Source organism: Watersipora subatra, chromosome 3, assembly GCF_963576615.1.
Source record: "Watersipora subatra chromosome 3, tzWatSuba1.1, whole genome shotgun sequence".
Classification (NCBI taxonomy): Eukaryota; Metazoa; Bryozoa; class Gymnolaemata; order Cheilostomatida; family Watersiporidae; genus Watersipora; species Watersipora subatra.
In genome coordinates, this window is record NC_088710.1 from 19,491,221 (window position 1) to 19,509,711 (window position 18,491).

Genomic DNA, 18,491 nt, shown 5'->3' on the forward strand with positions numbered 1-18,491 from the left:
GTCGTGGAGTACAAGTGTACTCGGGCACCTAACCTGCATGAGCGGTACTGTGCTGAAATTGAGAGCTGGATCTCAAAAGGTTGGTTGAAAAGGTGGAGTCGGCCCATTGAGGGTATTATCCCCCTTTTGGCTGTGTTCCAACCAACGAAGGACAAAGTGCGACCAGTCATGGACTACCGTGAGCTGAATGCGTTGTCGAGAGTCACACGAGAGGTGACGCAGTGGATGTGTGCGGCGAGAAAATCCGGAAGTGGAGACAGTTGCATGGCAGACTTGGGGTAGTTGACCTCAAGTCCGCGTACTTACAAATCCATGTTTCGGAGGACCTGTGGAAATACCAGGTCGTGAAGTATAAAGGGGTCCCTTATCCGCTGACAGGTTTAGGCTTCGGGCTTTCGTGTGCGCCTAGGATCATGACCAAAATCCTAAGCAAGGTTCTTTCGCTCGACGAGCGGGTCCGACGAGGGACTGACCACTATATCGACGATATAGTGGTGCATGAGTCTGTGCTTGGCGTGGAGGAGCTGAGGAAGCACCTTGCTAAGTATGGACTGGCGACGAAAGAGCCGGAGGGCCTTGATGGAGGTCGGTTGTTGGGCATTTCTCTGAAGGGAAATGCTCGTGGACATTTGCAGATGTCGAGGGGAACTGCACTCTCCGAAATTCATCTTGAGCCAGCTGGGCTGACTAAGAGAGAGCTTTTCTCGTTTTGTGGCCGACTTGTCGGTCATTACCCAGTGGCTGGGTGGTTGCGGCCCTATTGCAGCTTCTTGAAGCGGCTGGGATGCAACGGAGCCTGGGATGCCCCTGTTGAAAAGGAGATCAGCTCACTAGCTAGTGAGCTTTACACAAGGGCATGTCAGGAGGACCCCGTTAGGGGTCCGTGGCACGTAAGACCGGACGGTTCGGTCGTTGTGTGGACAGATGCTAGCTCTCTGGGCCTCGGTGTGGCAATCGAGGTTGATGGCAGCATTGTTGAGGATGCGTCGTGGCTGAGGAAGGAGTCAGACCATTCACACATCAATGTTGCCGAATTGGAAGCTGTGGGACGAAGTGTTAACCTGGCTATCGCGTGGGGGTTCAAGACCTTCACCTTGGCGGTTGACTCTCTCACAGTTGTCAATTGGATGTCAAATACAATTGACGGGCGCAATCGTGTTTGCACGAAAGGTGCTGCAGCGATGCTGGTGAAGCGTCGGCTGGGGGTGATCCGTGATACGTTCACCGAGTACGGCTTATCGGTCACCATGCGTCTTGTACCTACTGTGGAGAACAAGGCGGATAGGATGACGAGGGTGCCCAAGAAGTGGCTCGGGCATCGTGGGATGAGTGGAGGTGAGGCCGAGAGCATGGCTGCTGCCATCTTCACCGGCGAGACCCTCAGGGATGCTGTGTGGGCGGCTCATTTACCTCACCATCTGGGTGTCGAGAGAACACTGTACCTTGCTCAGCAAGTACGCAGTGACTTGACACGGGAGCAGGTCAAACGCGAGCTGGCTGGCTGTGAGGCCTGTCAGCGCATTGACCCGGCTCCGAGAGGTGAGAACCTCGTGGAAACAGGCAGCTTGGCTGTCGAGGGGAACTGGTGCCGGGTGGCCATAGACGTGACTCACTATGGCGGCCAGGTGTTCCTGTCCATGGTTGATTGCGGGCCGTCACGTTTCGCTATCTGGCGCCGCTTGCCAAGTGAGACGGCAGCGCACATCGTGGCTCAGTTACGCACGATTGTAATTGAGCGAGGGCCGTGTGACGAATTGTTAATGGACAATTCCATGGCGTTTAGGTCAGCAACTGTTGCACAGTTCGCTGACGAGTGGGGAATTTCTCTGATATTTCGTGCCGCTTACGCCCCGAGTGGCAACGGAATCGTTGAGAGGAATCACCGGACAATCAAGAGGATTGCCGAGAGGGGAAGAATTAGCCCTGAGGAGGCGACGTTCTGGTATAATATCACGCCTCGCAAAGGTACAGATGGGGGTTCGGTACCCTCGAATAATCTGTATCGATATTCATGGCGAGTGCCTTTTGACGTCAATCTACGCGGGTTAGATGAGGTCAGTCAAGGCAAGTTTGCTGTCGGCGATGAGGTGTGGGTGAAACCCTCGACTCCGTCGTGCACTAAGCAGTAGGCACCGGGAGTGATTACCGGAGTCGTTTCAAAGCACAACGTGTGCGTGGATGGCATGCCGAGGCATGTGAGGGATGTCCGCAAACGGCGGTTTGGCACTGACCGTAGTAGGGAAAACGGCATCCGTGAACTGGTCGAAGATGGCCGGCCTAATCTAGATAGATTACGCGGTTCTGCTGCTCCCCCACCGCCTCAGCTGCATCCCTGTGAGGTGGCTGAGGTCTCGGAGGGGGATGTGGAGGACAGTCCTCAGGCTGCCGAGGATGAAGTTCAAAACATGGATGGTGAGCCTCAGACTGCTGGGGTTCCGTCCGGGGATTTAGATCCTGATGAACCTGAGCTTCAACCGTCAATGCTCAGGCGGTCGCAGCGAGAGCGACGGCGTCCCCGGTATTTGGATGACTATGAGGGATAGCTGGTAGCTTCTTAAAAGCTGGGGGAAATGTGAGTTAGTAGTCACGTGGTGCCCGCCGATAGCTCGGAATGGTTCGTGGGCATGCGCCACCGGACGAGCAAAAACGGCCATGTTGTCATTGGGAATCCAAGCTCCGTTTGCGTAGCTTGTGACTCTGTGCTTGTCGTATTTGAGAAAGGATTGTTAAGAGTCTTTCTGAGTCTTGGTGACTCGTGAGTAACCCTATTGGTGTAGTCTGGCACTACGGTGTTTTCTGGTAAAACGTGCAGGTGGAGTAAGGGTGACATAAGGGGAGGTTTTGGAGTGTCACGGCTGGCAGTCTGGTACTGCGTTATTTTTACTTAGTAACTTACAGCACTCATCAGATGCGATTGTACTAAAATGAAAAGCTTTACCAAATGTGCCAAAATATCAGAAATGGGCTCGCTGTGGTAGTCATGTAATTCAGTGCTAAGTGTAACCGAGAAGATAACTCCTAGCATGTCTGCAATTAGAAGTAAATTCATTTCTTTTATTTAACGTGCCCAAGTGTGGTTTGCATATTACGAAGTATTTTTCAAGTAAACCTAATTTGCATCGTTTTGTTTTGTTTGTGTATGGTTGTGCTTGAGCTAGTATTTTCCATGTTATGTTGTATGTTGAATTGCTTTCTTTCAACTTCCAAATGTGCTTGTTCAATTCTGTGTGGTGTTGTTTGTTTTTGTGGTTAAACGAGGCTTTATGGTTACTGTATCTAGTTTTAAATTCGGTTAACATCGTACAACCCACCATTAAGCGCCAATGTTGCAACCAATATCGGACAAAAATCTTCAGCATAGTTACAACATGCTTCCCAAAGAAACACCCACTCCAAGCAATATTTAATAGACAAACCTTAAAACTGAGCTACTCAGTAATGCCAAACATGAAAACAATCATTGATGGGAGCAACAAAACCCTTAATAAAACCAGTACACTACAAAGAGAAGACAACGAAAAAAGTTGCAACTGCAGACAAAAGAACAACTGCCCTTTAAAAGGAAAATGCAGAGCCAAAAATGTGATATATCAAGCAACAGTAAGCAACAACACAAACAACCACGTAGCAACCTACATAGGACTTTGCTCAACCGAATTTAAAACTAGATACAGTAACCATAAAGCCTCGTTTAACCACAAAAACAAACAACACCACACAGAATTGAGCAAGCACATTTGGAAGTTGAAAGAAAGCAACTCAACATACAACATAACATGGAAAATACTAGCTCAAGCACAACCATACACAAACAAAACAAAACGATGCAAATTATGTTTACTTGAAAAATACTTCATAATATGCAAACCACACTTAGGCACATTAAATAAAAGAAATGAATTGACTTCTAATTGCAGACATGCTAGGAGTTATTTTCTCGGTTACACTTAGCACTGAATTACATGATTACCGCAGCGAGCCCATTTCTGATATTTTGGCACATTCGGTAAAGCTTTTCATTTTAGTCCAATCGCGTCTGATGAGTGCTCCGCACGAAACAAATTTGTAACGAAAATACTAAAAGTTTACTTTTTTCGCAATAATTTTTCAAATATGTATATATATATATATATATATATATATATATATCGGAAGCCCTCTCACTAGGAGAGCCGAGTAATTGTGGCTACCCTACTAATGGGAATTCCTATGAATAAAACGAATGAAACCATTCTAACTTCTGTGGCATTTTACGCAGCAACTCTTGCATGCACTCTAGACTGCACCTGACTAAAAGCTGGCAAAATCCTTTACATGATTTTATTCTTGAAACATCCGGGCAGTCAAACAACCTCAAACATATAAAACAATTGCAAATAATAGAAAATACTGATACTTTCTGGTAAAATACACTAAAGTTTTGTGTAAGTTACTTTTTTAAGGAAAGATGCAAAAACAGGAAGAAGACGGAATAATACTCCCATTACCTGCAGCGTTTACATAATATTCTTGTCTCGCTATCATTTTATTGAAACTTTGTTTCAGTTATTGTGAGCTATAAAGGGGCTTTTGGGTCAGATAGCCCCACTTTATAACATAGCCTTAGTTTGTAGGCTTGTACATAGATATTGGTCTTAATATCCTATGAAGGCTCCCAAACTTGAATAATTAGATATAATACCCCATTTAGTTTTGATCCTAATCATATGCTGTCAAGGTATCCGGGTGGCCTAGTCAATCATTGGGTTGATGGTTTGAGTCCTGCTTAGTGCCGATCTGACAAAAAGCTCTCAGAAAGCTTTCAACGATGATTTAAGATGCAGGTCATTGTTGATTTTGAAGGAAAGCCATACTACTAATAATATGCTCACATTTGCTTTACAATAACAACTATTCTAAAACTGAACCAAGTTAGCAAGATACCAACAGTCATTTTACTAATGGAATTTAACCAGTCAGGAAGTATTTGTCAAAGTTGTGTTATTTGTGTAGTGATAACTTCAGCTCATACTTGTTAGTAAAGCTCATACTGTCAGCTTCCTGTGCTGATACTAGAAGCTTCTATTTCCCCTTAATACTTCTTCTACTGACTCAGCCTTCTAGCCAGCAAAGTGTTGAGGGTTTTGTCTTTCTCTGTAAAACAACATTGATTTATTTACACTGATTTTGAGGGTTTCGTCTTTCTAAAACAATAAATTATAGATTTGTTTGGGCTGATGAAATGTAAGCTGCTCTCACGGTAAATGTAATGTAAATGTAACAATGAAATGTATCGATTGATGCTTTTGTTTAATGTCAAAATTGTTAACAACACATTAGTGTGCATTCAAAGATCTTACCCCTAGCATTCATAGATACAAAAGCTAAGAGAGACAAATAAAAGAAAGGTATCACCTATATACCTAGCTACATGACAACTTTTAATTATTCATGATGCTCAGCTATAAGAGCTCCCACTAGGTATTGGTACCATGCATCACAGACTAGGTAAGCATACCATAGTTATACTGAGACTTATTGTAATACTGTATGCAGAGACTTACCGTTGCATTACTGTAACAAGTACTGTACGGGTTAGAAACGAAACAAGCAGCCAATTTTTTAATATTTCATATCATAGTTTCAGTCGCAATGATAGATGTGAACTTACTATTGGAAGACCACATGTAAAGCAAATGTGAGCCCATTAATATGATCAAAATTGAATGGGGTAGTATTTTTAATAAACCAAGTTTTGGCACCCTTCATTGGATATTAAGATTCTGTTCTTGCATCCTCTATTAAAAAAAATAAACTACAGAAAACTTTTGTGGATTTCATCCAAACATATTGGTCTTTTTCTATCATTTGCAACTATTTTTGATGCTTGAGGTGATCTGATTGTAAGGATGTTTCAACATGAAAATCGATAAAACTTGGTTGTGAATAAAATTCTCAGATAAATCGAAAGCACAATTATAACATTTATAATTACAAAGAGACCGACAGATAGAGGCGCGTAATGCTTCAACTGGAACACAACAGCCGATATCAACTATTGCCATGATAGTAACTAACAACATCATTTTACACATATTTTTCCTGAGCCTTTTAATTGCAGTAAAATTTTAGGATTTTTAATCTAAAAACATCCTGGCAGTCCTGTCATCTCAAACATCAAAAACAATTGCAGGTGATAAAGAAATACCAATAATTTCTCATAAAATATGCAAAAGAATTGTGTAAATTTATCGTTAAATATGAATTTAGCAGTAACATTTCAGAGCGAAAAATGTTTTATGCCATCATTTGTTGCGATTACATTAGGGTGCTGCCGTCGATTGTTGGCCTAAAAAGTTTAACCCTGCAACAGCGTAAAGTTCAAAATTAAAAAATAGAGCAACAGATCAAGGTCTGCCATTTTGGAACAATAACTGATGGTAACAGGAAAGGTATCGAATCAAACTTGCATTTCTACTAAACAAACCATATGAATAAGTCTGTTGTGGGATACCCTAGCTAAGAGTCCATCAAAACTTTTGCGAAGATGTTTCAATTAAACTAGGATAGGTAATATAATATGATGTATAATATATATAATATTTATTATGTTATATCAACATATTATTATACGGTTACATTTTATGAACAATATAACATATATTTTGTTTATTATAAGTTTTATTGAATAAGTCTATTGTGAGATACCCTAGGTAGGGGTCTGTCAACTGTGTTGACATTGATGGTTTAATTAATCTAATATATGCCAATATAAAATAAATTTAAATATATATTACGTAATATTATGTAATAAATTATATAACATACATAATATAATAATTCTAGCTTGTGCTTGTTTTTGTGGGATACCCTAGTCAAGGGTCTGTCATTTTTTAGGTAGAAGTTTCAATTAATCTAAGCTATTTAAAATTTTGCAGAAAACTATATAATAACCAATATAATAGCTCCAGCCTGCCTATAATGCCCAATGCCAAAATCTGTTATGATTACATTAGGGAGCTGCTGTTGCTTGTTGGTATAAAAAGTCTAACCGTCCACCAGCAGGCAGTTCAAATATAGCAAATAGAGCTACAGATCGAAGCCTGACTTTTGGAACAATAACTGATGGTGATAGGAAAGGACTCCAAATCAAACTCTCATTTCTACTAAAAGAACTGTGTGAATAAGTTTATTGGAGGATACCCTAGCTAGGAGTCCCATCAACCCTAGCTAGGAGTCCCATCAACCCTAGCTAGGAGTCCCATCAACCCTAACTAGGAGTCCCATCAACCCTAGCTAGGAGTCCCATCAACCCTAGCTAGGAGTCCCATCAACCCTAGCTAGGAGTCCCATCAAAATTTTTACGAGGATGTTTCAATTAAACTAGGATATAGTAATATAATATGATATATAATATATATTATATCTACTAGAAATTCCACTGTCATACAGCCCACGACCAAAGAGATATTGGAAAAAAGAAAGGGTACTGATGGTTGAGAAATGCAATATTAGCAGTCAAATGGCACTGTAGTGCAATAGGATAACTGCAATAGTAGCTGTAGTGTACTGGGTGTGGGTGTTATTATATACAACAAATGGCAATAATGAAAGGAAAAGATTATTGCATTATTGCAGAAATGCATTATTGGCCAATATTACAAGTAAAATGCACTGATATTAATAGAATAACCAATATTATTAATATAGTAATAATATAAAACTAATGCACTATTTTGTTTACATTTAAATACGTCATAGTTAGCGGTATCAAGAAGTTGTGATATTTATATAGAATTTTAGAAAATCTGTACTACATAGTCATTGTTCTGTAGTCATCCAAACTTATAATTAAATATTGTAATAATCTCTAAGAATCGTTAGAAAAAATATCATCGTCATTTTCTCTACTTACACTGCGTTGGACATCAGTTAAAATACCAAGGTACTCAAGTGTTTAAAATGTCAGTTACTTTGAAATCGGCAAAAATGAAACGATTTCAGTACTCCTACGTAAATTACAGAAACCTTCGGCAATTCGATAATGCTATAGACTGGTGAAATGTTTGTTTGTTTGTTTTATTTCATCAAAAACACATGAAAAAAAGAAAAGAAAAGAAATAATGATGAGGCCCAAACTGCGCAGTAGCATTGCTAGTCAAGGCGCTGGGCCACAAGTTAACAGCAAGCAGCCAGAAACTATTCAGTCACCGCTCAGCAGGTACAGCTTGATGGCACGTCTAAAAGCGGGCATACTCACAACCCTACACAAAATAATGTGAACAATATTTTTTCGCGAAATGCGCACGACTCAATCATTCTGTTCTCTGTCGCTTGGCGTTTCAATTTCCGGTCCTAACTTTTATTAAACCAAGCTTTTCAAGCGTTTTGTGACGATTTTCGGCCAAATTAATCTGTCTATTTGTGTATAATCCAATCAGATGGGTAAGTTTTAAGAATATTTCGACAATTTACAAAGACTTGGTAACATATTTGAAAAGACTTACATGTACACGTATATGTGTTCTGTATTGTTATTATACTTTAACGACTCTACAAAACGATGGTTACATTTGTTGATGAAGTTTCGATACAAGGGTTCGTCTCATTGTTGATGAATATTCTTCGTAAGTTGTGTGCACATGCATTTATCATAAAAACTTTTAAACTTCGCTTCCGCTCGTTTGTTTGTGGGATTATGTAATATTAACATATTATTATACAGTTACATTTTATAAGCAATATAACATATATTATGTTTAATATGTAATACTATATAATAAATTACATGATACACAATATAAAAAATATTATATGTTACATGCTAATGTACTACAATGTATTACATCATGCATTATAATATATTAGCAAATATAACTTTTTTACAAGAACATCAATTCCTAGTTAAATCTGAGATACTTTAAAAAATAATGATCATTTACCAAGGATAGATAATGAGTAAATGACAATGCTTGTGATCATACTTACAATTGGAGTTATCTTTCCTACACTAAATTACTATATCTGGTCAACATGGTAATCGTGCCACTGATTAGGAACGAGTGTAAATAAATTTAATACAAACACATTTAGCATCCTAACACATATCTGTAATATTCTCTCTGATTGGCTAGTTTTTATTATAAAGTGTGACTAGTAATATTTCAGGTACCATTTTTAGCGCTTATTGGCTAAAAGCATTCACATAACCACTGACAAAAATATTTTGCATTACATACCATTGTTTTTGTTAATCATCATAAAAACTGCTTATGTGTATTATGAAGTTTATACTACTAGAACATGAATGAAATCCTGTAACCCAGAAGTCATATCCCAGTATATATAGTCCCTATGGGTAAGGAATATACTCAAATACTCTATTATCTAGTTTATCTTCAACAACTAATACAAAACCTTGTAATAAAATTCATTCAGGTTGATATTAATAGACCTGTTGAGATACCAGGTGGATCAAGCAATGTTAGTTTTCATAAAATCTGTTGACAAAAGGATGGATATGATTGGGCAGTTTTGGAGTGGTTTGATTGTCCGTACAAAACTATTATTTTAGATGGAAGTTTTGTTGAAGAATCATCCTCATGTAGACTAAACATAAGAATGTTACAACAGCAATCTTGTATACACACAATATACACACAATGTACACACAATATACACACTATATACATACAACATACACACAATATACACACAAGATACATACAATATACACACAATATACTCAAAATATACACACAATAAACCTACAATATACAAACAATATATACAAAAGATACACACAACATACACACAATATACACACAATATACACACAATATAGCCTACCCACAAAATTCACCAACTTTATAGAATTTTTTTGTATAATCCTAACATTTTTCATTAATTTTGAATATTTATACTCTTTGTTGACTCCATATTCAAAGTTTATCTAATGAAACTTACTTTGCTTTGAGTATGCTCTCTGCATTCCACGATCAGCTTTGCTCCAATTAATTTGTTTTGCAAATAGTAGAAAAAGTTTTTTGGAAGCTATGCATTAGCAGTGAGAATAGCCATGCCAGTTCAAAAATGAATAGGCAAAATGTTGTAAACATCTCCACTACTGAATAGGAAAGCTATGTTTTTAAAAAAACAAAAGTATGAAAGAGAGTAATTTTGGTAAGATAAAATACATTTACCCTAAAAAATAGACATTTCATCTTTGTATACAGCTGTAATTGTTTTCATCAATTCACACTTTGTGTAAGTTGATACTGGGCTTGTGACTCGTAATAAACAAAAACTGCACATAATATTTTAGCCTGTCGTCTACATGTAAATATTTTTATAATTCAGTTATTTGGAGTTGTCCGATTAACCACTTGTATTGGAGCATCTTGAACATACTGTAAGTAAACTGAATGCTCACACCATATTTAAACATGCCAGAATAGGGTTATTCTCCTGGTAATGCCTCTGACCACAGAGTTATTAAATGTATTTTTCGCTTTTTCTGTTTTAAGGTCAAATGATGTTTCTTCTCCTTATTTTCATGGCTGTCAATGTACCATTCATGGCACAGTCACCAACCTTGAAAACCCCGCCATCAAACGAGGAATGCACTGATTTAGGATTTCCAGAAAGTGGGACTGACTGTGATGCAGTCAATGAAGACATGTGCGAAAACAAAACAGCTATGCAGTGTCCATCTTGGAACATCTGGTGTGTAAATGACACAAGTGAAGAACCGAGAATACGACTATGCTCTGATGTATGCGGAATCCCAAATGATTTCAAGTGTGAAGACTTATGCCCAGGTAAGCTAAGTTGCCAGCACAGACACTTCATTATTTACATACACTTACTTTCATACTCATTGTGTTTCTTTTCCTTTAGCAGCTCAGCATTTTTGAAAAGTTGCTCAACCCTAAATACTTCTTAACTGAAATAGACTCAGAGCTGAATCTATTTACAACCGCATATGAACTTTAGCACATTTGTTTTGGTTGAGACTTTCAAACAGTTGGTATTAATTGTTCACCAACAAAGTCTTATGAGTTTATATAAGATGTTTGTGTTCCTGTATGTTTAAAGCCAATGCAAAGTGTAAAGCACATAAAAAGTAAATGGGAGCATACTATTACCATCAAACCTAAACTGGGTAGTATTTATAATAACCCAAGTTTTGGCTCCTTCATTATATATTAAAAATAAACTTACACATGAATGTTGTAGATTTTATCAAAATTACCAGCATTTTTCTATCAATTGCATATTTCTTTGCCTTTGATCAAATGTTGCAATTTGATCTGACTGCTAAAGCTTAAAATCGACAGAACTTTATAAAACACTCAGATTAGCAGCTTTCTGATGGTAACAGGATTTAAAACAATTCTAAATATTAAAATGTTTTTTTGCTCGTCTAAAATATTGTTTATATGTTTTTATGAGTATTTTGGTTTTAGTTATAGCGCATAAGAGTCATATTACAACATTTTTCTTAAAGTTTCAAAGTTTTGCATTTTGGGGACATTTTTGTGACTTTTATTAACTGAGAAAAAACTTAATCCATGTTTATTTTAATCATTTGATCAGCTGTTGAATATGTTATTAGCTGTTCATTTTCACCATTTTAATTTACGACAAAGCAGAACACTGAATGTGGATTGCTGCATAAAAATTATGTTAACAGATAAACAAAGATATGCTGATCTAAATTGTCAACAGTTTTATATATGCAAAATAAAAGAGAACATTATTACTGTATATGTTGCAGAGTATCTAGATCACTGTCTAACAACAACCTCAAGTCAGGCTACAAATACGAGTTCATTTAACATGACAACTGCGAGCTCAAGGGGAACTACAAACTCTACCTTAAAAAGGGACCTTGCCATTGGCTTATCTGTTAGCTTATTGATTTTAGCTGTTATAATCGCTTGTAGCATCTGTTACAAACGTAAAATGTATTGTTTTGCTGCTAATGACAAAACCCACTAACAAACCAGTGAAGTGAGTGATATTCCTAGTTCATAGACATAAAAATATGTTTTAATAAAAGATGTTATGAGTGCAATTTGTTGTCAACTTGACTTAAATACTACTACTAAGGTACTGTCAACATTTCACTGATCAAAAACAGGTCAACTTAGATAATAACCTTGAACAACAAGCTGCTCTGCTGACAGATGAACTAACCAAACTTAGAGATCAGCATTAGAACATCATTTACTTTTGTGACATTTAATATACTACATGTATATTGACTCGGATACCAACACTAAACTACAAGCTATTTCTATCTATATATAATTAAGGATGACTCAGGTACCAACGCTGAACCACAGACTACTACTATTTCTACATAGCTCAGGATGACTCAGATACCAACAGTGAACCACGCACTGCCACTACTTGTACATAACACAGTGTGACTCAGATACCAACACTGGACCACAGGCTACTTACTAGCTACTGCTTTATAAATAAACAGGCTTATATCGCTTGTTTTCTACCTGAGTAGCGATTGTTAACCCAACCTAAAATCTCTTTCATTGTTTCAAATAAAAATGCGCGTATATTTACTAGTACAATGGGTATCATTTTTTTGCTATACAAAGTGGAATATGAAGTTTTTCTGGCCTTCCTTATGGCATTTTATTAAATTTTTTGCAATTTTCCACTGGTACATAATGTATACACTGTATATACATTGTATACAATATATGCAGTGTATACATTATATACAGTATACAGTGTATATACTGTGTGTATGGTGTATACTGTATATACTACACACTGTATACATTGTATTTATTGTAAATACTGTCTATACAGTATATATACTATATAAAGTATATGCGGTGTATATAGTATATATAGTAGATAGTGAATATATTGTGTATAATGTATATACTGTATGAACTGTATACATTGCATATATTGTATATACATGTACATTATATATTAGTAGCCAAAAGGAAACGATTTAATAGGAGAAAACCATAGTACACTGTCAACACAGCTGATGTTCAGGAAGGGGAGTTTATATGAATTCTACACAGTTTGTTGAGTAGCTCAACCCATACTGCTTCACTGATCATGAACATTATAAAGTCACCTACTCCGACTGACTGCTGGGGTAAACCTGTTACTGTAAGTGTTGACACCCTTAAAGTTTATAAGTTTTGACCATGATTGGAGCTTTAAAATCAAATAGCAGAGAGCATTTATACAGTTGGGCAAGCAAAAACAATGCGTATCTTTTTGCTGAACCAATAGCAAACATCGTAGAGACAAGTTTTCAAGAAGGTGTATTTTTAGAGTTTTGAAAAAAGCTGATATTTTACTAATGATGTAAGTAAAATCACTACACTGCTTTAAACAATTAAGCTGCATATCTTTTCTTTTCATTTTGGAAAGTTTGCTGAAACAGTTACCTCTCATCATCGACGGTCTTCCTACACTAGCTACAATTTGCTTATACCATGAACCTTAACACTATAATAGATGCTTTAGTCAAGGTCACATCTGACATATGCTATGATCTTGATAATAAAGACACATTGGCGATACAAGCCTTTTGTTAGATATCAGCAAAGCTTTTGACAAGATGTTACTCCTTGTACCTGTTAAAAAATTGCTGTCGCTTAGTATCAAACCATTCTCCGTGAGGATGGTGAATGGTTTTTTCACAGATGGTATGCAAAGAATAAAATATGGAAGTTTTACCGCACCATTGAAACGTCGTATGAACAGTACGATATCATACGAACATACGTATCGTACATTCAAATATATAAATAAATAGATGTGCCTAAATATATTTGTATATATATATATATATATATATATATATATATATATATATATATATATATATATATATACATGTATATGATGTATATGATGTATATGATGTATATATAAAGTCAGGATCTAAAGTCTAGATATATGAAAAGTCACCATCTTGGGCCAGTTGAAGTCTACAGCCTGAGGATTGTACTAGCAAGAAACTGTTAGTAGCTGAAAAAAAGATAAGTGAACTATTTAATTTTCTAATTTATTTATATATAAGCACATATAATGTACTTACATGTACATATATTGCGCAAACATATATTCATATTGTTGCTTCCACTTGGTGTATTTATTTTTGTAGACCATTCAAAGAAACCGGCAGTTTCTTTTACACTATAATATACTAATGTAAAATATAAAGAATGCTTAGCTTTTACATGATCACTAATAATTTGTATTAAGCAGATATGGATTTGCTTTCATCAGGAGATAACTTGAGAAATATAACTATATAGAAATGACCTGGCCCTCGTCTGTCACTAGTATCATTTTATGATAAATTCTTGCTCTCCTCTTGCAGTATATGACCTGATTGTTGCGTAATATGAACAAATTACATACAACATCTAACAATTATTTAGAAAATATCCTCACCAGCTGCTTTAACAATCTTCTACCGGTACCATATATTCGTTCTTTTAGCAGAGAAAGGCATTTTATACACTACTTGTCAAACTACTTATTCAATTTTAATGGCTAACTGTTGCCCTTTTTTGTTTTTTGTTTGTTTTATCACTGGTGGATAGCCTAATTTAAAAATAAGTTCTATTTTTAAAATGAAACTATTCCTGATAAAGTACTATATGTAATATATATAACTAATTTAGCAGAAGAAAGTGTTAGGAGTTACAGAATAGGAGAGGAGTTCATTGAAGGGGCCGGAAACATTTCAAAAACAACTTTGCGTTGCTTGCTCCCAAATGAAACATATAGCTTTGCCTTCTAGCAATAATTACAACAAATAGCTGCCAATATGTGATGCCACTTTTTTGCTGAGGTTGATCAAACCTTTCTGAACCAGGACACACATTTTTTATTGATCTAAATGTACCTTCCTTTTCAACTCATACCCCTATTGGTATGGAAATAATTAATAGGATAATGGTTTGATAAACGGTAAGCATTGATCATTAAGCTTAATATTTTTTACCTTCTCTAAACAATGATAAAATGTACTATAAAGTCCCATTTTCCTACTGAAACAATCTGAAAACTATCAATGATCATATTAGAAAAAAGTGGCTCAACTACTATAACCCTCATTACTTTGCATGCAAAAGACACCAGGTGGGTTATCTGAATAATGGCAGCCAGCAATTGTCTGAATAACTGCAATCAGTAGTTATCTGAATAGCTAGAATAAGTAATCATCTGAATATCCACACTCAGTGATTATCTGAATAACCACACTCAGCAATTATTTGGATAACTACAATGCACAATTATTTGAATAATTGCATTTACGCAGGTAAGCTATAGCCATCCTTTGTTAGTGGTATCTAACTAATGCATGAATGCTAAAAAGTTATTCGGATTTATAAAACTATTGTAAGTGTGTGTGGAGTCTTTTATTATATGCATTTATTGAAAACAAATCTAGCGTTAAACACAGCGTAACAATGCATTTTAGTAATTTGAATAGTGCTGATGGTCCTGATTTAATAGAATAAACAATCAACATTATATTTATAGATTGTTGTATACCAGTATCTATGTATTCTTGAGTGGCTTAACTGCATCATACATAGCAGTGAGTTCATGTGTATACTACAGTCATTGTTATCTTACTTAGTATGATCACTGTATGCTTTATTAGATTAGTTCGCTTGAGGTATTATAAACACACTAGCGAGTTCTAGGGTGTTTTTAAGGGTGCTACTGTACAGGTGTGAAGGGTTTAATGGTGCTACTGTACAGGTGTGAAGGGTTTAAAGGTGCTACTGTACAGGTGTGAAGGGTTTAAAGGTGCTACTGTACAGGTATGAAAGGTGTAAGGGTGCTACTGCACAGGTGTGAAGGGTTTAAGGGTGCTACTGTACAGGTTTGAAGGGTTTAAAGGTGCTACTGTACAGGTGTGAAGGGTTTAAAGGTGCTACTGTACAGGTGTGAAGGGTTTAAAGGTGCTACTGTACAGGTGTGAAAGGTGTAAGGGTGCTACTGTACAGGTGTGAAGGGTTTAAGAGTGCTACTGTACAAGTGTGAAGGGTTTAAGGGTGCTACTGTACAGGTGTGAAGGGTTTAAGAGTGCTACCGTACAGGTGTGTGAAAGTGAGTGTCACATACCTCAACTCAATCTACTTTCAGAGAGTAAGTGTTGAAGTAAAACTTGATAGGTGTGTAGCGAGCTGATTGGTTCATTTAGGAAAAAAATTAGACAACTAGGTTTGACTAAAAAACAATTGATATTTAAAATAAGAAAGTGATTGAACAAATGAACATGCTGCTATCGTTGACAGTTGCTGTTTATTAACCGCAACACAAAGCAGCAAGCAAAACTATTATTATATTTTAAGGGGTTTAGCATGTTTATATAGCTCTTTGCTCTATGCAAAAGCTCTAACAAAACTGAAAGAATATACTTGGGAGTCAAAGCTTTGTGGGCGAAGGAAAATATTACTGGTTCAATATTCATTTAAAATGAAACAAAAGCAGAAAATATGCTTAAAAAGAACTATTTGAAAACTAACTTCTCTAAAAAAATAAAAATATATAGTATCACTTAGCAGCTAGTGAAAGTTTGTCTTAACACAGCGCTTATGAACACATTTAAATTTTGGTTTTTCATCTGTTTTCAGGTCAGCAAAATGCATTCTTATTTTTTAATACTGAGCATCATTTTCCCTGCCATCTCATGCTCACCCATAAAACAGACTGCCAACTTGGCCACTGCTACAACTGCCCAATTTGAAGTAGTTGAAGTGGTAGGTGTTCCACCATTGAAGATGAATTGTGAAGCTGTCACATTGAGTATGTGTCGGGAGCCATCAACTATGCATCTACCTGCATGGCCTGTCGTCTTCTTCAATGACACGAGTCAAGTACCACCCATTATAGGATTGTGTTCTACTGAGTGCACCTTTGGTCACCCTAGAAAATGTGAAGATTTGTGCAGAGGTGAGATAGATTTTTCGTTTTATTTTAATATTGGTTTATTTGATAGTAATTTGTTGTGATAGGTTGGACTCTAAATAATGACAAATTGCTTAGAAAACATCACCAACTTGTTGACTTTAGGATTATAAATCAGATATATAATAGAGGTATCAGTAAATAAACACTCTATAAAATAAAGAATGAAGGAAGATTCTTATTGGATGCTTTTTCTGATCACTTCTAACCCAAAATCCATTATATATTTGTTAAGACTTTGAACTACTAGAGGAAATATAGAAAAAATAATCCTTATCAAAAGCTGTAAGCGCTCTTCAACTTGATAAACCATAAATATAACTGTTTATAGGTCACAGCATATGATTTGTTTGCATATCTTGTGACTGAGTTACTGATTTAACTTCTAGAACAGTCTTTGCATGGCCAATAATAGAGGTAATGTTTACATGACTTGTGAATTGCTTGCTGTCGCTTGTTTGATCAATGGATAAACTTCAGACTGGTTGATGTCTTTTTGCAAGCCTAAAACGGGAAAGCAAACAGTCACACCGCAAACTTTTGTGTTCATGTTGACATTGTTAAAAACTCATTAATTTGCATTCAAAGAAATCATTCAGAGCATTCATAGATACAAAAACTAAAAGAGTCGTGAAAGAAAAACAAGAAAGAAATGAATTGCCTATTATTAATGTTGATGTTTATTATTAATTATTAATTATTGATGTTGCTGGAAGCTTTTATTCCCTTTAATACTTATACTGGCATAGCCTTCTAGTCGGCAAAATGTTGAGGTTTTTCTCTTTCTAAAACAATATAGATTTGTTTAGGCTGGTGAAATATAAGCTGCTCTCATGATAATATAATATAAATATAAGAAATTTATTAATTGGTGCTTTTGTACTAAAGTCAACATTGTTAAAGACGCATTAGTTTGAATTCAAAGAATATAGCCGTAGCATTCAGAGATACAAAAGCTAAGAGATTCAAATAAAAAAAAGGTATCACCTATATACACAACTACATGAGAACTACTAATTATTCATGACGTTCAGCTATAAGAGCTCTCACTAGGTACTAGCACTATGCATCATAAACTAGCTAAGTTTATGTAGTTATACTGAGACAAAAGTGATAGACCATGCACTGAGTTAAGTTTGAATTTCTATAAAATTATTGCCATACCAGAATATTATTTAAACGTTGCAGGTGACGGTGGTATTACTCTGCCTCATTTCCTGTTTCTGCATCTTCCCTTAAAAATAATAACTTAAACAAAACTTTTGTAGATTTTATCAGAAAGTAACAGTTTTTTTTATCATTTGCGACTATTTTTGGCGTTTGAAGTCATCTGATTGCCAGGATGTTTCAACATTAAAATCGATAATTTGGTACAATTATCGATTATACAATTTGGTTGTCGTTAAAACGTTCAGATAAATGCTCTGATTATAACATCTATAATTGCAAAGAGAACGATGCTCGTGAATGCTCATTCTTGATTTCTGTTAAAGATCGCTATCAAAACCATTCTACATTCA

General features: G+C 36.3%; 1 protein-coding gene across 1 annotated transcript; it reads left to right on the top strand.

Annotated features, from left to right (window-relative positions):
- Positions 1–413: 413 nt before the first annotated feature.
- On the top strand, positions 414–2,129 carry LOC137390410 (uncharacterized). The gene has a single exon (XM_068076743.1). The coding sequence runs from the start codon at positions 414–416 to the stop codon at positions 2,127–2,129; it is 1,716 nt and encodes a 571-aa protein (XP_067932844.1).
- Positions 2,130–18,491: the final 16,362 nt, after the last annotated feature.